At 39.1% G+C, this 24,521-nt stretch overlaps 1 protein-coding gene across 1 annotated transcript in view; it reads right to left on the reverse strand.

Annotated features, from left to right (window-relative positions):
* Nucleotides 1–10,240, reverse strand: part of PRKX (protein kinase cAMP-dependent X-linked catalytic subunit) — a 61,886-nt gene extending 51,646 nt beyond the window's left edge. The window contains exon 1 of the mRNA XM_075094897.1: nt 9,772–10,240. Coding sequence (XP_074950998.1) covers nt 9,772–9,964 — 193 coding nt within the window. The 5' untranslated portion in view covers nt 9,965–10,240. The remainder of the gene's footprint in view (nt 1–9,771) is intronic.
* Between the last annotated feature and the right edge of the window lie 14,281 nt (nt 10,241–24,521).

The following is a 24,521-nucleotide window of genomic DNA, read 5'->3' on the forward strand; positions in this document are numbered from 1 at the left end:
TCTTTCTTTTTCCCCAGAAGAAATATATTTCCATGTCTTTTAAGATATTTTGCATTAACTTTAGTGTTAGATCTTTTTTTCAGATTCTTTCCAAATCTCTTCTCAATTACTTTGTTTTCCTTCTAATGGTTCTGACTTGTAGGATACACTGTCTTTCTCACAGCTTCTTCCCAGATGCCTTTTCTAGTAGAAAAAAAAGGAACAAAACTAACTTTAATCAAGGAAAATTTTCCGTGAACAGATCCAAGGAATCAATGAATGAGCAGTTTCTACATATATGGCCACTAATGTGAATTTATTTTAACTGGACTGAATTATGTTGGTTGCTAAAAAAAGACAACGCACAATGTTGATTCAGTATAACTTCTATATCCACCACTTCTGAGTGTGACAACTGTGTGGGTTAAATAAAGACATGCTGCAGAAGTCTTCACAAGCCTTTGAAAGTCACGAAAGTCAGGGAGAGTTTAGTGGCCTCAGAACACAAATTCAGCATACCAACATGCAATCTGAAACATTTTGATGAAACAGGGGACAAGAATCCCAGTTTAGAAATAGACTGACCAGCATTGTTCGTTCTCCAGGGACAGACTAGGAGTTACCTACTAATCTTCCTGAAAACAAACTAAAATTTCACCATGCATACTCTGAAGTTATTTTTGGCAGGCTATGCAAATTAAAACTGTACAGGCTACTATCTCCTGCACCCAAGGAGCTGTAAGAAGCCAAAACCAAGCTGAGGGGAAGAGGTCTGAGGTTAGAAGTCTGTCATCAGTTTTAGGGCAGGTGGCTAGAGGAGTCTGCTATGATAGCATCCAGAAGTTTCACATAAACACAGTCAGCTCTCAGCCTTTTATTTTTTTATGTTCACCATCCATATAGCTATTACAGTGCATCCTAATTAGTAGATCTGCAAAGTAAAAATCTTAACCCAGTTTAGCCTGTTTTTTGAAGAGACTGTGGAGGGATAGCTCTCTTAACATCTACGTAAACAATTTTAGAGCATTTAATCTACTGACTGGAGCAATACCTGAGAGGCATAAAAAGCAATACAAACCAGACATTTTGCTTTAATCCAGAGAGCTCCCTGCACCTTCAACAATAATGGCAGTGTCACTACTGTAAATATTTCAGATTGCTCAGAGTCCCCATATTCCCCAATATAAACACAACAACACTTAAGCAAATGCCAAGAATGCTGTGTAAGCTACATTTTAATGAAGCGCCATACCAAACCTCATAAAATATACTGCATAGTGTGTAACTTAATTGGTCACTTTATATGATTTTGGTAACAAGCCATTACCTCCTTTGTAAGAATCATGTTTAAAAAAAAAAAAAAAAATCACAAACCTTGGCAGCTCCATGCACTTTCCTCTTCTGTTACACAATGCCAGAGATTATATAGCCACATTTTCCAGGCAAAATAATGTATTGCATTGATAGCTTTAGTACACAACAAAAACAAATGCATGTCTAAGTCACAGGCTACAAACCGCTAGTAATAGTTTATATTATATAGCTCTTCTGCCTTGAGTTGCCTTTCTCAGGTACTCCAATAAATACAAAATAGAAATCATTACACCTGAATTCTTACAAATTGCATGGTATAATCAAATTAACAAATACCAGATACATGACCTTTCAAGAAAAATTAGCTCAGAACCAATCCTTTAAGGAAGTAAAAATTATCCAATTTAAAATAAAAAAGAATTGCTAAATGCTGTAGATATGGTATGAATGGTTTGTAGAAAAAGATCTACTAAATGCAATAGACAGCCAATTAAGAAGTGCTATATATGCAGACAGAAAATGAGCACAAATCTTTTGCATATTCTCAATCTTCCTACATCAAGCTGTAGAATTATAGAACTTATGAGTTTATATAATGCACATATAAAATTTATAATCCAATAGACAAAGCTGTAGGTGATATTCAAGAGCAAAGAAGATTGTATATAAAAATTAGTCTTATTTAGACACCATAACCTGTTGGCATAAGAGCTAGAAAATACACTGCAAACTAAATAAAACCATATAAGTACTCTACTTTTACTTTGGTATTAAATAAACACTCCCAACAAATAGTCACAAGGTTAGAAACCCAGATACTTCACAAAGTATTCAAATTGCCCGAGGGGTGCAGTTCAGATTTACTTAACTCGAATGTAGGTCAAATTGAGCTGGACTTCCCTGTTCCCTCAGCAGACTAAGAAAATTGAGGGTCAAAGCAAGACTTCAGGAGTGGTTCCACTGACCAGAGATCAACCCAACCAGACAGAGCCTTAACCATCACCACTAGTATTATACAGAAATATGTTGTACCATGTAGTTTAGTCACATGGAAACGATGCTTCCTTCATTAATTTTGATGTGTTTCAGTTATAAAGAAAAAAATAAAACGCACACACGAGCAATTTGTCTGAGATGAAGCACATTGAAGCAGACCAACTGATTCCCTGGAGAAAAATGACAACACGTTTAACTTATTGTCAGTCAATTAATAGACCAGCTATCAACTGCTCCAAGCTGGGACGGGACTGAAGAAAGAGGGCAGCCAAATGGAAAGTTTTCATGAACAAACACCACAGATCACCACCGTTTAAGACTGGATAGGGCAGCTGTCAGGATTCACCAAAAGAAAATTTGAGTGTCCACACATTTGAAGGGCAACTCTGTAACACAAACATCCTCAAACTGCCTTAAAATAGGTATAGATATTAATACAAATCCTTCAGCATGAGCATTACACAGCAACTCAGGCAAGCTTATTTTACAAGCACAAAAGCACAAGCACTTCAGCAATATAGCTAGCAGTTGCACTGAAATGAAGACAGCTGAAATCTAGTTTAGGTATGTCTAAAAAGAACTCTAATTGCATACTCTGCAACGTAGATATGTCCGGAAGACCACATTCTGAATACTTCTAGTACGCTATGACTTAGAATTTCAACACTGTTTTCCCTGCTCCAGTCACCTTTTGGCTCTTCAGTGAAAGAGCTTAGGTATTTACATAGAACAGTTAAGTTGCTTAAACTGAATTCTAAAAACCATGAAATTCAGAGTTCATTAAGACTGCGGCCCTTAAACTGTGTAAAAATAAAAGCTTAAGTTAATACTCATACCGAGATTGCTATTTTAATATTTTCAGAATGCTCTTCAGAGTTGAAAAGATGTTTTCTTCAAGTTCAAAGAAACTTTCCAAAATGATAAATCTGTATTATTCTCAGAATATTTTGGGGGGGGGGGGGGGGGGGGTTTGTTTGTCTTGTTTTTGTGGGGTTTTTTTTAATTATCAATGGGTTCAGGCCAAAACTGCTCACAGAAACACTGTATCTATTTTACTTCCTGTCCCTTTAAACCTTTAGAAGAAAACAAAAAAAAAATCACTCACTGTTTCAGAGGTGGCATCTTTTCAAACACCATCCCCAAAACCCCTCAAGAAAGAGGTCTTTAATTTGCCAACTTACAGTCTTACCATCACAACTAAAATTATTTCAATACCCTTGAAATATATCATTTACCCAAGATAAAATGTTAAACATAACACGAAGAGCAAAAATTTGAACATTTTATTTTACCAAAATTAACAAAGCAAGACTACAATTATCCACAGAAATACAATAATGAGACTGACATAAGTGGTTTTTCAATGCGTTCTCATTCCGTGGCATTCCACTCACTTTCCAAATATAATGTGTTTTGTTAACTACTTTCACAATTTTCTCACCTGTCTCCCGGGTGAATTTCTTTAGCACTCTAAATGTACAGTCTCTATGGTAAAGAAGCTGTACTAGGGGAAAATCTCTGATCCACTTCAGTATTAACAATAATAAAGCAATACATATTTCAAATAAAGATTGAACCACTGCTCTAATGCAAAGTGCAAACAGTGGTTACAGGAATGTTGTATCATATACCTTCTCCCCCTTTAAAAAAACCCACACAAACAAGAATGAACAAATGTAGTTTTTTATTTGAAAGATAGTCTTCCTGTGGGAAAACAGAAATAAAGTCTAATTCTGAGAATTGCTGTTCCCCATCGTCTGAATATCGCAGGTGCACACTAACACACAGTACTTACCAACACCTTTGAAGCTGCTAAAAAACCCTCTAAAACTGTATAGAAATGGGAGGATGCTTCCCCAAGTGAAGACATCATGTTAAACTACTCCTGAGTAGTACAAGCTAATGGTGAAGATATTTTACACTGATAAGTATCAACAGTAAGAGAATTGTGTTGTTTAACCTAATTTGGTTAAGAACAGCTTATGCCCAGACAAGCCCTTGCAAGGTAAACACAAAGTTCCTGTCTTTTACTTCACAAAAATTCACTCTTCATTGCTGTATACACATCTAATGCCTCCCATAACAGAAATTGTACATACACTCTGCCACCCTTTTCTTTCTTCTAATATTTGTATATTGGGCATCTCTGGGCTATTTACAAGACTTAACAAATTATTTATCTTCAAGAAGTGTATTTCAGTGTCAAGGCCTATTCTATAACATACCATCATGTTCACAACATCACACAAAGAATACTGAGTTTCTTCCTGCAATCAGTCAGACACCTAAAATTAAGGCAAAAGAAACAGGTGACACTAGCCTTTTACCTCAGTGCTGATTTTTAAACACTGAAGATAGAAAATCAGAAATGTGAACTTTCAGTTTTCAAATGTTCAGCCTTATTCCATATACTCTCACTTTTCTGACCTTTCTGAAAGATAAAACATTTGTTTCAATCCATTTTTCCAGTCTAATGAGTACAAAGACCTTATGGGAAAGGACCTGTTGCTGCAACGAACATTATGCTACTGAAGTTCACCTTAGCAGTGGATAACAGGAAAAGCAAGAGAAGAAAGCTGAGTCACACCTGGTCATTTTCTCTCTAGAACATCAGCTGTAACAATATTAAGGACTTATTCTGGGACAAGTATGATCTTGTGGGAGGGAAAAATGAAGCAAGAAAGACATTCCACAGACAGAGAATGAAAACAAAATCCAAGTCATTTAGCTTTATGACTAAAGTCTTAAAGATGTACAAATGTGAGAGTGAATTCAGGTCACCGTTACAGTCACAACATTCAGACCGTGTTTTCTTTCAAAACTTGTGGTATTTAAGGATGTTGCCAAGTAAAATCATGGATCATTATTTATCATTTTGGGATCAAGAAAAGGTAACAAAACAGGAAAAAATGCTCACACATCCCTTAAAATATAATATTCTAAATAGGTGAGGACCTCAGTAGTGAAACCAAAAATAACACTTGGTAAGAAACAAAACTAATTTGAGTCCCTTCAGAAGAAAAAAATAAAATAAAATAAAATAAAAAATAATTAAAAAAACCAACACCCTATACCACCAAGCCACCAGTGTTCTTTGCTAGTAAAGTAGAACTTGGCTATTCTAGTGCAGAATTTTTTACTTAGACTATACACAGGGAAAATAGTACTGTAGTGCCCTATACAGAAGCAGATTCCTCCTTACAGCATTAGACTACAGTTCTGTACCTACTGTCCTGCTGATATAATGTCATTTGAAATATATTTGGCTACCATATTTTGTGTGTGAACACAGTGAAATTAAGCATTTAAAAATATGTTGCACCTCACTTTTCCCATGTACTCTTTAAAATTTTCCCATGCTCATAAAAATTAAAATACTGGTTTGCCCAACTTTTTATTTCTGCATTTGTTTAGTGTAAAGCACTTCATGGGAACAGTTGTTTAAAAGAATGTTTTCATATGAAAATACTATTATTAAAATATTTCAATCAATTGAATAGATTTTTAAAACCCAATTTACATTTATAAAGCCTGCTATGGAATTCATTGGGCTTTGAAAAATGGGCAAGAAACATATCTCACAGGACAGAGGGCAAGAATAAGTTTGTCCTCTTCCCCCTCCTAGAGTTCTCTTCCTTCCCCCTTCCCTATTATCACACATTTCATTTAGGAACATAACATTTGGTCTCCCAACTTCACCTACTCAAAAGTGAAGAAATACATTCTGGTTTTCCTGTACTTATTATGCTAGTTTACCTGAATAACTTCTTCATTAAGGCATAATTAAAAATTTAATATCTCCATTTCAGGGTATCTGTAAACTGTCCAACACAGCCACTCTGGCTGCTGGAATAGAAAGGTTGCTCTTGTTAAATGCTCATCAAAACCAAGGATGATTCAGAAACTATGCCTCTAGTGTTCAGAGACTCTCTCTTCCACCAACCAGATCTACAAAAAGTTTGAAATGGGTTCAGATGAGCATGGGCAGGCCGTGAACTTTCAGCAGTTAAGTTTCAGTGAACATGGTGGTCATGGCATATAAATTTTTACTTCTGTGCAACGCAGAACCACCTCAGTCTTGGCACAGCTGAGTATGTAAATTCAATTGCGATTCACAGGATATTTCGGCCTGGTCTGAACAGCAGTTTCTGAGAGTGCTGAGCAAACATTCATATTTCGACCTCCTTTGAAAGGAAAATTAATTCCAGAACAGCAGTGGACAACCAGGCGCCTTCAACAGCTCCAGAGCAAGAGCACTCGCCTTTCATATAAGAGAACTAGTTAAAAAACCCATACACCTCAAAGGTTCAAAGCCACATCTTCAACCTCTCAGGAAGTACCCTCAAAGAAATATTCTTCCTGTTCAACCTCTCTTAGTGCCAGAAACCAGTACACACCCCACTCCTTTTCCCTCCCCAAACCCATAACTTCGCTTTATCACCTAAATATTAGGGCACTTCCCCCAAACCATACCTGTACTCTAGTCTCCGCTTCCAATGCCTTTTACCAAAGGGCCCACACACAGTAAAACAAAGGTTGAGTCCTGGGGTATCTGGGGGAGGTAAATGTCCTCCCAATCGTTATGTGACTTTGCCTTTCCTTCCCTCAGTGAGATCTTTGCTAAAACAAGCACAGTGTCCAATGTCAATCACAAAGAGCACATCCAATCCAGCCTGCATTATGGTGGTCAGGTTAACAGAGGTATCTTAATTCTCTTAGACTATGAAGGATATTTAAAACAGTAGCTATTACATACAAAGCAGGTACTGCTTCTGATTTTTTAATTATTATTATTTTTACATCAACTTTATTCCATCCTCCAGGAGAAGATGCCTAAAGTCAGGGATGACCACAATCTCAGACACTGTCATTTTGTTACCTTAAATACTACTCATAAACAGCTGTAAGAGCATGGAGCTCACCTCCCTATTCTGCCACTTTCTTAAATTGATAGTTTCCAAGGCCATACTGTTTCTAAGCCTGGCTGTGTCTATAATCAACAATGATTCTAGCACAGAAGATAACAGAATTTCCTGTCTGGTAATTTCTGGGTATTCCCTTCCCCTCCACAGACATCTCCAAATACCTCAGATAAAGCACATAGTTTTCGAGAACATTAGCAGAAAGGAAATGGCTATTCTTATCACAGCAATCAAACTGCAGACAACTCTAAATTGATGTAGTAAAATTGATGACAATACATTAATCTCATCTATTTGTGAAGGGGGATCGAAACAGAGGATAGGGTAATATTGACTTAAACTACTGCTAAAAAGAAATTGTAGATATATTCTTTCAGTACATTTGATATAAACGTAAACTGTACTGAAGTAACTTTAAAAAGGTTTAAACCAAGCAAAAAAATGAGCTTTTCAAGCTAAACCACACATCTACAGAGTATTCTGCAGTACTCTGCACTGATTTAACTTGCAGCCCATTTAACCTGGGAATGCAACGTAGCATGTTAGCAGGTGCATAGGGAGCAGCCCAACCTCAGGCAGTTACTGGCCCAGGTCTCAGATGCACTGCAGACACATTAGCAGGGCACTGCATTTCTTATAAACTCTGACACTTGGAGGCAGGTATAAATGTTTTCAGTTTCAGTATCACTTTGGGGCTGCTGTATTACTTCCCGGTCAGGAGCTAGATCCCTTCCCTCCTTACAGCTTTCTACTGAGGTGCAAAGGCATGTCATAAACTTATTTTAAAACCAACTTCCAGTAAGCCAGCTCAGCTTCTTTGATAAGGTAAGGCCTTCTGTATTTATCTGTGGCACATTTTTATACCCTTCAAGTTTTGTGTTTTGTCTTCCTTCTCCCTGCTGAACAACCAATGCCATGGTTCATTAAGAGGTGAAAAGAAGAGTCATCTTCTCAGACAGGGCAATTGGAGAAAAAAAAAAAAAAAAATCAAGCTGGAGAAGACAGAGAAGGGAGACTGTTCTTCAAGTATTCTGTCAGTACCCTGATAGGCAGCTATCTGCTCCTTTTACACTTTATTCCCTTCTCTGTGTCTTCACATCAAGCAATCTCTCTTTTTTTAAGTCTCTCGTTATTCCTTGTGGAATCATGACTTTCCTCTTCCTTAACCTCTAAGGTGCACATTAAAGAACACTCTAGAGAGATATGCTGTTTAGAATTGACACTAGGATTATGTCTACATTTCTTCATTGGCCTCAGGAACACTTCCATGACTATTATGCCTTCTTTAAAAATTGCTGGTTTTCTGCAGCCTATGCTTCACTTCAAGTTATAATCCTCTGTGATGACAATTGTATCCACAGCCACTAGTCACGATGTAACAAACAAGATCAACCACTTCTGGTGTAAAAAAAGCATCACGAACCTCTCAAGCAGTCTCTTAATAATCTCAATTAATTTGTCAATACGATACCAGTTCACTTTTCAAATTGGAAAATTGATATAAAATAAAAACAATGCACTACAGAGATAACATGGTCTTCACCGATCACAACATTCTTAGGCCTCTCCAACTCAATTTTTAAAAATACCTATTAAAAATGTACACTTCATTAAGAAAGGGTTTAAATCACACTTTTTCTGCTGAAGAAAGCTTAGGGGACATTGGTATTTACATCACTTACTAGAATAAATCTATCCAAAATTATTTCAGAGTCGTCTAAAGAAAAAATAAAACTTCCATATGGTTGAACAGACAATCCTTCAAACCAGGTGCAAAAATGTATACAACTACACATACGTATGTCCAAACACAATGCACAGACAAATACAAGTGGGGATGAACACAAGGAACATCATCACTGATGTCTGAAATACCAATTTACAAAACACATGTGTTGACTCTGCAATGCTGCTGGTTACAGGCAGTTTTTAGCAAGCGTAGTAGATGGGAGACGTGACCTTGCCTCCTACCAAAATTCTACGCACGCAAAGCATCTTTCCATCAATATTCAGGGCAACTGCGCGTCGGAGTTTTGCAATGTATTTTGCTATATTCAGTTAACCTGTCTGATCTCTTCGCTGGCCCAACAACCACATTTACATGATGAATTTTTTTATCATGATACAGGTAAATGAAGTTAAACCTGGTAAACCAGGTTTCACGCCAAAAGGTCTTGCACCGACTGTCCCCGTCTCACAAGCGGGGGATCAAAACCACGGTCTCGCAGCCGCAGACGATGACACCGGCAGCGCTGGCGTGTGTGTCGGGGCGATGGGGGTCGCCCCCAACGGCACCTGCCGGCCGTTTAACGGCCGACGGTCCAACACCGCTGCCTCAGAACGGGCCCACAACGCCCAGCGGCCGTGGCTCCGGGGCGCGGCGGGAGAAAGAAAGAGGAGGAGGAGAGGGGGAGCGCCCACAAAACGAGGGCGCCCGGGAAGGGAAGGGGGTATGTGGCTGCTGGGGTGCCTCCGGGGGCCGCGCCCGGCCGCAGACAGGCACCTGGGCAGCTCCTTTGTTCCTCCCCGGTCCCGCCGCCTCGCCCCTTCCCGCACTCACCCACGGTGGCCAGGGTCTCCAGGTCCTCCAGCTTGTAGGCGGCGGGCTCGGGCGCTGCGGGCGAGCCCGGTCCGGCGGGGCTGGGTGCCGGCGCGGCGGGCTGAGGCACGGTCAGCCCCACCGCCGCGGCTGCCGCCGCTTCGCCGCCGCTCTTCGCCCCCATTTTGGCCTTGGCGGCGCTGAAGGCGTCCATGGGGCCAAGCGGGCGCCCCGCGGCCGCTCAGCGCATGGAGAAGGGCGAGCCGGGCCGGCTGAGGGGAAGGGGGCGGAGAGGGAGCGGCGAGGACGCAAAGTTTCAGTCTTGAGCAGGCGGAGTGGCTGGAGCCCGTTCCCGCTGCCGCCTCTGAGGGGGCGCGGAGCCCTTCAGCATCGCGGCCAGCCGACCGCCGCGCAGGCAGACAATGGCGAGGGCGAGCCCGGCCGAGCCGTGCCGTGCTGTGCCGTGACGAGCCGCGCCGCGCCGCGCCGCGCCACAGGCGGGGCGGGGTTTGCCTTGCTGCCGCTGCGGCACGGTCCCGCAGAGGGCTGGCGCGGCGGGGAGGGGGCGGAGGAGAGGAGAGGGGTGGGGAGGGAGGCGCGGCCCCGCCGCACGGCGGGCACGCGGAGCTCGCCCCCCGCCGCGGGCACGGCCTGGGGGCGCCTGGTGAGGCCGGTGCCCTTCGCTCGTCCTTCCCCACCCGCTGAGAGGCAGCGCCGGGTGGCGGGGGGTGGGGAGGCGACACGGAGCAGGGCACTGGCCGCTGCCGGGGAAGGGGAGAGGTCCCGCCCGCTCCGCGCGGAAAGTTCAGAACGAGTGGCGGGCCCCCCGCAGAGCGGCCTCCTGGCCCTCCGGGTTTCACGCTGGGGAAGAGTCGGTCGCTCCCCACGCGCGCGAGCCCGCGTTGGGAGCAGCGCGGCTGTTCCAGGGCTCGCGCGTGTCCCTCAGCCCCGCATCTCAAAGGGTTTCTCACGCCTTGTTTTACTCCCTGTTTTCAAGCAAGTGTGGGTCTTGCACCGGGCGCGGCCCCTCCGTGTCCCCTGCTCGAGCCTGGAAAGCGTTCAGGTGACGGGGGGGCGGCTGGCGGGTGCCCCGAGCTGAACCGAGAGGGCACCTAACGTAGGAGCGGGCGAGTACCGAATATAGCTCCTTCCACGGCAGCCAAGAAACTGTTGACGATTATGGTGAAAGACAGGGAAAATCGGTGCGCGAGCCGAGTCACTGGAGGAGCGTTGGTGTCAAAATTGGGAGGGAAATCCTAGTTTTTTCCAAGCCTTCTTCAGGCCCAGTTTTACACTGTTCACAGCTCCTGCCCTATGCTCCAGTAATATCTGTGAAGCTGATGTGTAAATCGAGTCACAAAGGTGGTGTTTTGCATCTCGTTTTTATGAAATGTGGAAGCATGGGACTGTAAGGCCTACTAGTTTCTGTCTGGAGTAGGTTCAATAATAGAAATAACTATGTGTGAGTATACAGAAAATGAGTATAAATATATAAATGATGTACATAAACTTGTAATTCTTACATATCTTTCCTGAATTTTAAAAGATTTTACAGTCTTGTTCATAGTCATGTTACTCAGAGGATATAACATGTATTTTTATCTTTTAGCTTGTTGACATGAAAGGTTATGACTAATTTGGGAAAATGCTAGGTCATCTCTGCTTCCCGTCAGCCTGAGAAAAGAATCACCAGTTGTGGAGGATGATGTCACTTTTGCTACAAAATTTCAAATTTCATTTGTGTACTCTTCAGAATGCAAGTTTGGCACTTCTATTTTGCTTTAGTACTTAATTTCTTTTTGTATTATGTTTTGTACTTTGTATACAGAAGTTACTGTGATTTATGCCTTGAATTCAGTATTTTAGAGATTGCTTCAATTGCAGATTGTAAATGTTCTGGCAGGCTAGAAATTTAGTTCCTGTTTGGTCAAAAGATGAGTGAGCCAACAAACTTCTCTTAACAATAACAGAAAATATTGTTTAAGATAACAGTTTGAAAAACGAACATTCATACACTGAGGAAATCTCAGTGTATATATGAATGTAACTTTGTTTTTTAGCCAAATAATTGCAAATTGAGATGATTTTTAGGAAAAGGTACAAGCTAATTGTGATCATAATTTTCAGGAGAGAGTACCTTGACTTCAGTGTAGGCAAGAAGATCAATATGAGGTCTTCCTGAAAACTTTTTTTTTTTTTCATAAAAGCTAAGAAATCATTCACTCACTGCCTAGATGTTTAAAAGGACATAAAATTCTTTACAAAAGGTATTGATTACTTTCAACTGATATTTCTATTTATGCTACAGACTTTAATCAGTAGTTAAATGACTTGCATTCAGGAACTTAAAACTTTGTTTAAACAGCCTCCTCCTGCCATACTTTAACAGTCGGTGGCCTGTATGACAGCACACAATCAAAAAGTCTGTGATTCAGCAAGGTTCATAAGCGCAGGATTAGCTCCGTTCAATGCAGTGTCTCTCATGTTACGATTAAAGTTAGCTTCCTACCTTGCTAGCCTGGCATCCAAAGCATTCACTAGCTGTAGCTGTAGCAAGGTAATTGCAGTGTTTATATTTAGAATGTCAACATATTATTAGTGTGCTTTACCACCTCTGTATAACCTACTTAGAATTTATCTTGCAGATACTGATTATTATTCACAATATATCAAGGAAAGAAAAGACATTCTTTCTAAATACAAGATTGAGAATCAAAACTTTAAATTTTTGATTGATTCTGTGAATGTGAGTTCAATTCAATTAAAAATATATAAAAAAAAAATCATAAATTTCATGTGGAAGTAGAGCTGCCCACAGGGTTGCAATAGCATGTATGAAACCTAGTTTCTTGCCCAATTTGTCCACACTTGATAGGAAAGTCTGCAGCCCTGTCTTTCATTTTTGCCATTATTTTAACTTAATATGGGAACATTTTGTGACAGGTGCTTTAAAGATAATTTTAGCCTTTTCTTTGCCCTTGAAAATTCATAGTTCTCCTCTTTTTCACCTTCCCTACACGTGCAGTAGATGCCTACAGCCAGGTTCCTTTAGTTTAAAGCAGAGTTTAATGCCTTACATTTCCATTCCTTTACCTTGCAGGTCCTTACACCAGGGGTTAGCTCTATTTTCATTTTCCTTTAAAAGTACCAGATGTTACAGAGTATTCTTTCCACAGACAGTGAATGCCTTACTGAAAGATACTTTTAATATAGAGAAGAGTAGTTTAAATTGCTTTCACAATACTCAGGATTTTAGGTGAGGGTTTTTTTCTTCCATTTCTGCTGCAAGAAGTGTTCCGTGTACTTATATTCCTTTATAAGCTCAGAATTTTGAGGGGCCAGAAGGGTCCCAGGTGTCAAATTGGCTACTCCATGCTGCCTTTCATTTATGTATGTTTGCCAGACTTCAGTTTGTCTCAGGTACAGCCACACCAGTAGGTGCTGAATTACTAACCTACCTCCCATTCCTTCCTTTTTGTTTCTCTGTAGGTTTTTTGTTTCCCCCCCAGAAAACCTTTGGTTAACAATTTTATACTAATGGAAATGTTTACAAACTTTCTACCTGGCTACCTATGAATTGATGATACAAGATATCAATCTTCTGTCATTTCAAGGGGACATTGTGATACATGTATTATGCAAATGGAATATGGTTTAAGCACCTAACTCTTGGTCTTCTGGCTCTCTGAGGAAGGAATCAGTCATTTTAATGTCTCCATGACTGCAGACAGGAGTCTCTCCTGTGGTCTGAGCAGGTTTGCATTTGTCTACCTGAAAGTGTGCTTTTTCCTTCCCTGCAAATACAAAATTTTCCTTACAAATCTTGTTAAAGTGTATCTTCAACATCACCGTCATAGTAAAACTACTACAAGAAGTTTGTTACAGAACTTGTTCAGACCCATAGGGAGGAAATGGAGAAGTCCTTCAATGGTGGTTATTACTAGTAAATACCTCTGTATCTTCTCCTTTTGTCACATTATGTACAGCGCCTGAAAAAGTGGGACTGTTTTGAGGAGGAAGAATAACTGGTAAAAATAATTAGTACTGGTCTGTGTTTCTTGTTTATTTTGTTTTGCTAAAGAAGCTCATGATCAGGCAAGTCCTACAAAGTAAATGAGCACCCTTTCGTGCAAGAAATCCCTGCCTGTGAAAAAGGAAGGGGGAAATTGTTCCACCCGTCTGAAGTAATTCCTTCATAGTATGGAAATAAGACCATTCGTGTAATGAGCAATCACACATCATGTGAATGTATCTACACATTCATAAAGCAACTATCACATCTGTATTTTAATATGGTTATGTTTAATGGGTTTTTTTTAAAGCATTTAAATGATTATGAGTATAGTGGCTGACTCCAAACAAGAACTGAAGCACCAAGAATATAAGGTAGATGCCTATATCCAAAATCACAATTCTACAGAGTCTTGCTGAGTTGATGCCTCACTTTGGAAGTGCATCAACTTAGCTGGTTCAAACACGGAAATGCTGTTAGTAGGGTGTCTAGACTTCTGCCCAGTCTGAACAAGTTTGTGCCTAGCTTCTGCCAAAACTAGATTGAGATCTGGAAATGAGACCGTGCTTTGCCTACGTTTGCTGAGGAACTTGTTCTCTTAAGCATTCTGAAAGCATATCTCACATGTATGCAAAACCACTCCCCTCACAAAATTAAGTCGTGGCAACCTTTTCAGAAAAAAAAGTGTTGGATAAATGCTGTTTTATCTAATAGGAAACATGGAAATACCAGTGTGCTGGAGATGCTCTTCAGAGACAGGTGGTGATATATTCTTCAGGTGGAAGGCAGACTAGAGTGGCATTGCACTAGGACACCTTTTTGTTCAGTCTTTTCCCCACAGAACTAGTAATGTATATTTGTATTAGCACATCTCATTTTGAATACTCAGGATAGCATGCTGGTTATAGCAGTCACTCAGCATTTTTTAAATTAATTGTGTGAAGGGAGTTCTCATTCCAGCCTCCTTCCTTTAAATTACAAAAGGCAAATGCAGGACACATTCTCCCATATTGTGCATTGCTACTTCACAAGCACTCCTTTTTTACTGTGCCCATGAGGTGAGGTGCTTGGTTCACTGCTCTGTGGAATGCTGCAAAAGTCACAGAAATTAAATGTAGTACAAGTCACATTTATTTATACAATTTATGGTATGTAACTGTGGTGTGTTTCTACAAATTTCATCAAGGTTCTATGAAGATTATTGTAAAATAATAAATTCCACAAATTATTAAATTACTATGAGCTTTATAATTTTTTTTTTTGAGCAGGACATGCATTACATGAACTTTATAACATTCAGGGTAGTCAAACAGAATAATAAAACCCATCTGTTGCTACCAACCTCGGGACTAAGCTATCTCATCAAGGAGTCCTCAGATAAATGTAAAATTTCTGGGCCAAACCATTTTCCCCCCCTATATTTAGAGTGGTTAAAGGACTTTTAAAGTGAAATTGCATATAATGTCTTTTCTAAGGCATATGCATCTAATGCATGAACAGAATAAATCTTTTAATTCAACATTTTTTGAAATTCTATTTGGTTTCATGTTGGTATCTTCATATCCAAGACTAAGGACTAGCACAAGCAAGAAAAAAACAGCTAAACTCTTCCGGTAGTCCCAGGCATCAAAGTGAGAAAGATGTGAGGCTTAAGAGTCCATTGCATCTTAATTGATTTAGTGTCAGATTTTCCCAGTGTGACAGTTTATGCAGTCTTCAGGCTTAGAAAGGCGTGGTCCGTTTTAAGCTGATCCAAATGCAGGCTGCCACAATTCTATCGTCCTCCTCCCTCTCTCGCATCAGCAGTCCCATGCACGTGCTTGCTCTTGCATTTGACATTTAGGTAGCTCACTGGTAAGCCAGTTCAGGAACTAGTTCCGGGATTTATTTATAATATAAAGCTATTAGGGGTTTTAGCCACATCAGTTCCCCAAACCAGTGCCATGCTCAGGATGTTAGGGCATCAGGTGCCCTGATCACACAGCTGGGGGCAGTTCTGAGGCAGGCTCTGTTTCTATCAAGCTGGTTCAGCTTTATCCTCCTCTTTCTTTGGCTTATGCCTTTGCTGTCCCTCTCATTGCCCCTCAAAAGAAAAAAATTAGCACTTTGAACACTCCATGAGTGCAGCTGAGGTTAGTGTTTCCTGTGACTAGATTTTAGAGACCTTCATGCAGTGTTCTGGACGAATAAATCACTTAACAGTGACATTGAGGCTGCCCATAAAACCAAAGGAAAGAGATGGGCACCTCATTTAGGTCATCAGGATTTCTTGTATTCTGGAGGTATCTGCCTAGCTCTATCAGGAAATATGTAGCTGGATTTAACCCAAGTTAACTCCAGGCAAGGGGCTGGCAGTCTCTCTCTTCTGTAGCACTTAAAATTGGCTAAGCAAAATCTAACCCTTACTTACTCCAAGTTTAGGCAAATCTCTACAAATCTTTGCAGTTCATCTCTAAGATGAAGATGAAACCACAGTCCCCAGAGTTTTACAGATACTACACAAAGATGTTTATAAATATTCATGGCTAAATGTAAGCAAGCTTTTTTACTTATTTTTTGAAAGCAAAATGTTTGCATGCATGATAGCTACATCTTAAAAATGGAATGGAATTGTGAAAAGAAAGGACATTATTGGTTGAATCCAGCAATGTTCATTACACTTCTATTATCCATAGGTGATATCTTCTGCTGTGAAGTATTATATCCTTTTCTTAATCCGTTCTCTCGTGTTCTGTAACTCATTAATTTAATTGAATTAAGATACTATAAAGTCTGTAAATTTATTCTGTAATGGCACACTTAACACTTTAACACTCCAAGCTGGTCTAATATATACTTTTATCTTTCCCTACCCGTTAATATACTGATAGAAATAGAGGTAAAGTAAATAGAAAAGCCTTCAAAATATTTCTGCTGATACCCTTACAATCTGATCACTACTGGAGGTGAAGAAATATATTTCTTAGAATTCATCGTTGTACTCTTATGTTTGAAATAAAACTTATGTATGATTTTCAGACTTTTTCTGCTAATCAAATATATATTTGGTGAACAAATATAAAGTGATATAACTGTGATTCATTCTTCTGTTTACAGTTCAGTTCATGAACTGTTCAGTACATGAGAGTCACTGTAGACTCATTAAGCAAAATATTTAAGTACCTACTTAATTTCTATTTGTTTTAAGCAAGTGCCCAGATTCTGTTAAAGCCAATGGAATTAGTCACCAGGTGCAACGTTTCAATGACTACGGTTGAGTTTACATGCATAGTTAAAGTCGTGCGTGCACTTGTGTGCTTTTATGAATGGCAGCACAAACCAAAAAGCATAAAACTGTTCAAGCAACAAATCTGAGAATGACTCTGTTTTCTAACATAAAATGGAAACACATGTTACTCAGGCATCTTATCCATTCAACTATGAACTTCTGGGGGAGAAAAAAAAAACAACAACAACAACATTGCGGCTTATTGGAAAAGTCAAGTTAATATATAATCATTATAGAGCTGTGCAGACCATAGGTATATATCCAAGCATAAATACTACGTAGCTGGTCTCATTCATTCGTGGAGAAGCACAGTTTACCACCAAGGGCCTTACATGTGAATTCATTTAGTGCTCTCACATTTCTTTGCTAATTTATGGTGCATTTTATTCTTCCTCATATATTGCTTTTGTGTAGTATAAAATCTGCAAAAGAGTCAACATAACAAGTATATAGTGCAGTGAATGTTGGACAATACAGAATATGAATGTAGATGAGTTCAGCAATATATAAGCAGACCAATAGTTCATTGATCTTGCATAATACCTAATTACATAACTCCCCTACTATATTTAGCAGCTGATCTCTGGCCTTTGAGTTGATCTTGTTTCCAGTCTTGGTGTTTTTTGAAAGGGAATGGGTCATTTTTCTGGGCAGCTGGAGTGGATCACTCATTCACAGTTTTGCTAAGAATGAGAACTTTTAGAGAACCAAGGTTTGTGCACAGCTATTCTGTTATCCACATTTCAGACTGATGTAATATACAGATGAAATTAGGGTTATTTAATTAAATGTAAAATCCAATGGCTGGAAGTGAAGCTAATAGCATTTCAGGAGGTAGGTAACTGCATTCAGCTGATGCACTGTCAATGCAATTTTCTGCAAGTCCAAGGAGAACGAGGAAGACAGTGGCTTCAATCAGGGAAAAAATTAATTTAGGAAGAAGAGATGCTTTAAGTCACCTGAAAATAGATGGAAGCATTCTTTGCCATCTTTGAGTTTAGTATATCTAGGAATCAGATCGTGTCCATCATGAGGCAGAGAAATAGTTCTCATTATTAACAAATTATCAAGGCTTATACTCAGTGTTTTGGAAAGTTTTTCAACATACTTATCTCTTTTTGTCATCATTCTTTTTCTTCATCCACCCACCTACTCCTCATAGGCACAGTGGTATTTTTGTGATGGCAGAGGCTTTGTATCAGGTATAATCTACATACACTTGCATTGGCCTGTTTGTTTGCTGTGATTAGTTAATGACAACTATACAACATACATTCAAGTATTAAAAGGTGGTTGTTTAGACACTGATTCAAACCTAGTGCAAATTAATGTGAATCTTGCACTTTCCGATCTCCAAGTTTAGTAGATAATATGATTTTGTAAAAAAGAAAAAAAGGAATTGTTTTAGGGAGTCTCACCTTATAGAAAAAGGGCCTTTAGTTCTAATGTTTCCCCCACTTCATTTTAGTAAATTTCTCAAAATGTATTATTTGCTTATTCACATTTCCCATGATGTGTATATATATCTATATATATTAACAACAAAAAAAAAAAGAGACAACTTTTAAGTTATATTAAAATTACTTAGATTATTGGAACTTGAAATCTAATTTTAAATATTACCATTTAAATATACCAAGTGTTTTCTTTGCCATTAATATAGGCAATTCTTGTAATACTTTAAGTTTGTCTGAAATGCTCTGAATACCTTTTTACATGCACATGGACATTCCTTTTGTGCAGAAGGCTCTCAAGGGCTCTGGCTGTAGCTTTTTACCTGTTTTGGTATATTTGCAGGTAAAGGAAACTGCAGGTGGAAGAGATGTTTAGGTGATTTTGCTGGGGCTGCAGATAACCCTTTGTAGCTGCTGCTTTGCTTTATAAATGTGATGGGCAATCCTGCGCGTGTTATAAAAAGGAGGAGTTTTGCCATTGATTTGACTGGGCTCAGTGTTGGAGGCATGGAGCTGACTGCTACTCAGCACACCACAGAGCAGGAGAGGCCTCTCTTGAGTTCTCTATTGGAATGAATTGTGGGGTTTTGTTTTCAGCCACGGCTTGTCTCTTCGCAGTCCCCAGCTTCTCCAGGCAGGCTTCACAAGGCAAACACTTGGGACAACAGCCTCTGCTGAACATCCTGCTTCTCCACCTCTAGCTGTGCCTGAGAAGGGGCACAGCAGTCCCCCAGGACCCCTGTTCCTTTTGGTCTGGCACTGTGGCACATAAACGGGTACAGCAGAATAAGGTGAAACCTTTCTTTTAGGTATGGTATAAGGTATAGTATTTCTTTTATCTGTGTACCCTTAGTATTATGTGTTTTTTAATACAATTTACATAATGTATCTGTAATCTTTTTTATCTAATGTATCTGCACTCACTTTTTTCCATATACATGTTTAGTTCTTGTTGCTGTTCTACTCTCAGATGTTTCTGGGTACCTCTGCAACCTATTAACTAGAAATGGAAGGGGAAAAGAAGGAGTTGGGGTGGAGGAAGGAACAAAAAACATAATAATGTTCTTTTTGCACGTAATCAAATTATTTTCATTTTGAGCAGTTCTTTGTTCCTTCCTTCTTTTCCCTGTGTGTTATATGTGTCATGGAAGCCACACTGATTTATATAACCAATTTTACTAAAAAATCCCTGTCTAGATATATTTTAATAAAAATATATTTTTTGTTAATGCTGTTTTTAACTTGGGCTGCGTTTAACTACTTGGTAGGTCCTGTAGCATGGGGATAAGGGTTTGATCTTTGTTTGGTTACTCCTTTTTTGTGACTGTTATCCTTCAGATATTTTACTGCCTTAAGCAGTTTATCAGTGATGCTGCTTTCAGAAGAAGCTCTTCTCCTCATGTTTATATACTGTGGGCTTCTTATCTGCTTCTGTTTTTACATACCCTTTCATCAGACAACCAAACAGTCTCCTTGCTTTGAACAAGGCTCATATCTCCCAATGACACACAGCTGAGAAGGTTACTACTCGAAAACGAATAGGCGTCTGTGCCAGATGGCTTCATCTTTTTCATTCTCCATTAAAAAGGATACTCAAATTCACTGTAGAAAATCATAGTGTGGGAAAAATGACAGCTGTAGATAACAGCAGGCATATAGGCCAAGGATAAAGAGTGTTTCTGTTTAAAAACTGAGTGAAATGCAGAGTGGGTAGGGTAGTGGGAATCAGGGCAGCACTTCCAGGTCAAGCTGCTGAGGAAGAGGGCTGCAGAGGATTTCTGAGCCCCGGAGACAACCTCCTGAAGGAGAGTGTTGGCAGGGTTTCCTTTTTCAGCTTCCTTCTGAACTTCTAGTGGGGAACGGCAGATTTACATTTCCCTGGGGACAGAGAAACCCAGCCTATAAAAAATGTTGAAGAGAGAAATTGGATCAGAACATACCATGGCTCGTGACATGACTTGTCCTGGCCAGCTCTGTCCCTTTCAAATCCCATAGGTGGAATGGACAATAAATGCACATATGGTGGCACATGACTTTTTTTTTTTCATCAAGGCGTCTGTGCTGCCTGTAGTTTATGTAAGCTTTGGTTGATTTAGACTCCAGATATGGATCTAACTCTAAAATAAATGGCAGAAGGATGAAGTTCTTTGGGGATGAATTAGCCAGGTTTGTCAGTTGTTTTTAGTATCTGAGATTTGAACAGCTAGAACTTGGTGAATATTGAAAGGAAGAAAATTACTGTAATTCAGAAAGAAATTTAGGCAAGGGGATACAGGGATTTAACAAAGAAACAGAGGTGAAGAGACAGAAGTGCTTCCCTAAAAATGCAGAGGTACAGGTTTTAGGGTACAGGTGACTACGGCAACACCTGGCGAGGTGTTTCTGATTGAGCATATGCTCTTTACCATGAACAGCTGACCACCTCATTTTTTGTCCGTGGTAATACCTGACTGTGCCGGCCTATGCCCCCAGTGGATGTCATGTAGGATGAGCGAGGATCTTAACAGAGGGACATGCAGCCAGGTTTTCAGAAATTAGGAAATCGAGGGCTGGATATATGAAAATCATATTATGATGATGTTACAGATAGTAGGGTAATAAGGCTAAACTGGAAAATGGAGACATCCACTGTTTCTTCAGGTTTATTCAGTACTCTTCTACTCTGTTATGTGGGGTGGAGTAACTCTCATCTGACCATTGAGAGATATTCTTTTCACTATAAATATTCAAGATCTTTAACAATGTAGCCTGCTGTTCTACCAAAATTATTTCATTGATAATATTTGATGGGTTAAAAAAGGCAGCACAAATATGGCTTGTGCATTTGAGAAGAGATGCCAGAATAATTGGTGATATTATTTCTGAGATTCAGTGAGAAGTGATTATCACCAGATAGATAATTTGAAAAACACTAACACTTATTTCTCAATATTATAAATATGGCATATCTTAATCTTATTACATCATAGATTATTTTTTATTTCTTAAAAATCAGTAGTTACTTGTTGCAAATAATATGACAACTTTGATACTTATTTAAAGTTTTTTGCCAGAAAGGTTTTAACTTTAGATAAGGTTTCAAAGGTTGACAATTTAATCTTCCCAGCTATACTTAGGGATTTTGAGCAGGATAAAATCTTTAATGAATTTTAATGGGCTCACATGGCACCTTGAAGCTTTTCTTGGACAAGTCCATTTAACATGTATTTCTCAGTTTGGCCTTGTGTCACAAATGCAAATATGTGTGTTGCAGTTTAAGCTTACATATGATTTGAAGTCAGAAGGAACAAAATACATGTTTAAGTGCTATGTTGATGAACAAAAACCTAAGCACATACTTAACAGTATTTTACTAGATTGAAGGTCTTATAATTTAGACGTTTTCTGCAGTTTCTCCAGACTATCTTCAATCTCATTGAACTGTTTTAAATTATAGGCACAGGTCTCTAGGAACCATTTGTACCAAATCAGGCCAATTCAGCAGAATGAAGCTTCAAACTACATATTCTTATTACATGTAACTCTGCTTTTACTGGATATGAATTTGTTTTCTGCTAATCCAAAAGCACAAAATAAGCACAGAGCAAGGAATACCTCATAAAGATATAGTACCACACTGACAGTTTCTGAGAGTGGGTAATGATTTGACAGAGGGTGAAGGTGTGCTCACAACTGAAAAATTCACTGTCACGTATTTCTTTAGCACCCCAATTTATTCTTTTCTGAAGATGTACTAAATTTTAGTTTTACAAAGCAGTAAAAGTAGCAAAAGTGGAACTATTGATGCAAAGGAAATATGATATTAGAAATGTACATTTTTTTGTGTTTTTATACATTTGCTGAAAATATTAAATCATTTCTTGCCAAATGAACCCTACAGTGCAGTGCAGAAATAAGACACATGCAAACCTCTGTGCTAAGGCCTTCCAAAGAATTAAAATATTATTCTGTTAGCCCAAGTGTGTTAATATAAAGAACTGGGTTCCCCTATATTACAGAAATACCATAACTTGTCATTAGAAGTAATTATGCATTGGACATCTTAAAACAAAACTGTGATAATATAAATATCCTGAAAATACTATTCTTTACATGAGAGGAAGGTCTGCCTCTGTTCTGAGAAGCGTTCCTGCTGAAGCTGTGACAATCCTTCAAGGCCATGAGAATACCTCCTCTGCAGTGAAGACTGGTAAGGTCTAAGTAGGGAACTATTTTAAGATGGGAAAAACTATGTGACCTCTGGAGCCCTTCAAGGCCTTTTGCTATAACGCAGAAAGATTTCTGGTGGTATCTATTTGTCCTTACTTAGCAGAATTTCATGTCATTACAATAAGGAAGTGTTCATATCAAAAGTTTTACAAGACACTTATATATTTCCTCCAAAAACCAACTCAGATTATTAACTCACTATTTTATTCTTTAGTTTTCGCTTTCATAACACATAAACATGAAGAGTCTATTTCAGCATTCCTGTTTTCATCTAGGTTTATGCTAATGAAAATCAGACATTTTCTGAGTAGTTAATTTACCTGACACAGGGAACTTTAAAACTGGGTTAGAATCAGAATTTATATTGCCATATTTTAGTTTGAAACAAAACGTTTCAAATTTAAACCAAACATTGCTTAAGGGGCTAACATTTTTCTTTTAGAGACACATTTGATAATTACTTGAGTGCCTCTATGACAGTTAGGCTTTGCACATTCTCAAAAGCATGTAATTACAATGTAAAATGCCATGCTGTATCTTTGGTTGTCTTTTAGAAATCTCATATAAACTTGAGGTTTTTTTCACTGCTTAAATTTTAAAAACAGCCATATTAATTCAAGATAGCACACAGCTTTCTGGACAAAGTTCCATTTCTGTGAGTGCAGGGGAATTACCTATTTTTTATTTTCACTCTGCAAAATTCTCCTTGTTTCTCCCTGAAGGACTAGATTATTTCTGTGGCATAAAATGAAGTAAGAGTGACCAATGCTAACTACACTAACGTAATACTGAAACCAGAGTTGGAGAGCCCAGTGCATTGAGGGAGGGTCTAGTAGTCATCCTTGAGTGAGTGGAGGGGAGAGGAGGCAAGGGCAAGTGTAGTGTGGGCAAAGCTAAGACTTTACCTTTGATATGCAGATTAGTAGTCTACAAAATCAAGATGGAAATGCAGGTGCCGTATCACCTCAGCCATTGGGGCAAAATGGGATTCAGGCCAAGTTAAGCAGCCCTCAGCTGATCATTCTTTTTTCTCCCAGCCCCTTCCATTTGTCCCCTCAGTTGCACAACCACACAAGAAATGTCCTGGCAAAGACATCAGGCTAAAAACTGACGTAATGAAAAGAGAGGGCTTCTTCCAGTTCCTTGGTTTAGGTAACCTCAAGGCTGCAAAAATAGCTCTCCCAGAAAAATGAAAGAAGTGGACAGGAATAGATGATGTATGTGAGCCATGTGTGATGGTGCTGCAGCTGAAGAAATCAACATAAGATGATGACCTTACAGACGCATTTTTGTCAAACTTTCTTGCCATTTACTCACAACAGAATATAGTCACACCACCTGTGTTTCCTCCTGAATCTAGATATCTAAAGCTGTTTTATAAGACCTCTGTTCTTAAAAAAATAAAACCAAACAAAACAGAAAAACTTACATTTGCTTATCTACATTTAATTATGAAATTGATTATTTTACCTAAGAAATAAACTGGTTTATCAAAATTAATGAGAACAGTCATAAAAGACACAAAGATAGTGAAACCTGTCTTAAGTGATTTCTGACATTCTTTGGACTGCATTCACAGTTGAATCTTTAACTGTAGTCCTTGACAATATAATCCCTGAGTTGATTCCAAGTGAAGTGATTTCTTTTGTACTTCTATTGCTTTTGCATTCCTATAGTGCATTACCTACCTTTTATAACATAGGCGTGTCTTTTGCTGTCTTTTTTTTTCTTACTTTGGCCTTATCCTCACAAGTATTTGGGAAGAACCCATCTTCATGCAGTTGAAAAATAAATATGACATTCTAATGTCTGTTTGTTTTGTTGAAAT

Source organism: Phalacrocorax aristotelis, chromosome 1 (genome assembly GCF_949628215.1).
Source record: "Phalacrocorax aristotelis chromosome 1, bGulAri2.1, whole genome shotgun sequence".
Lineage (NCBI taxonomy): Eukaryota > Metazoa > Chordata > Aves > Suliformes > Phalacrocoracidae > Phalacrocorax > Phalacrocorax aristotelis.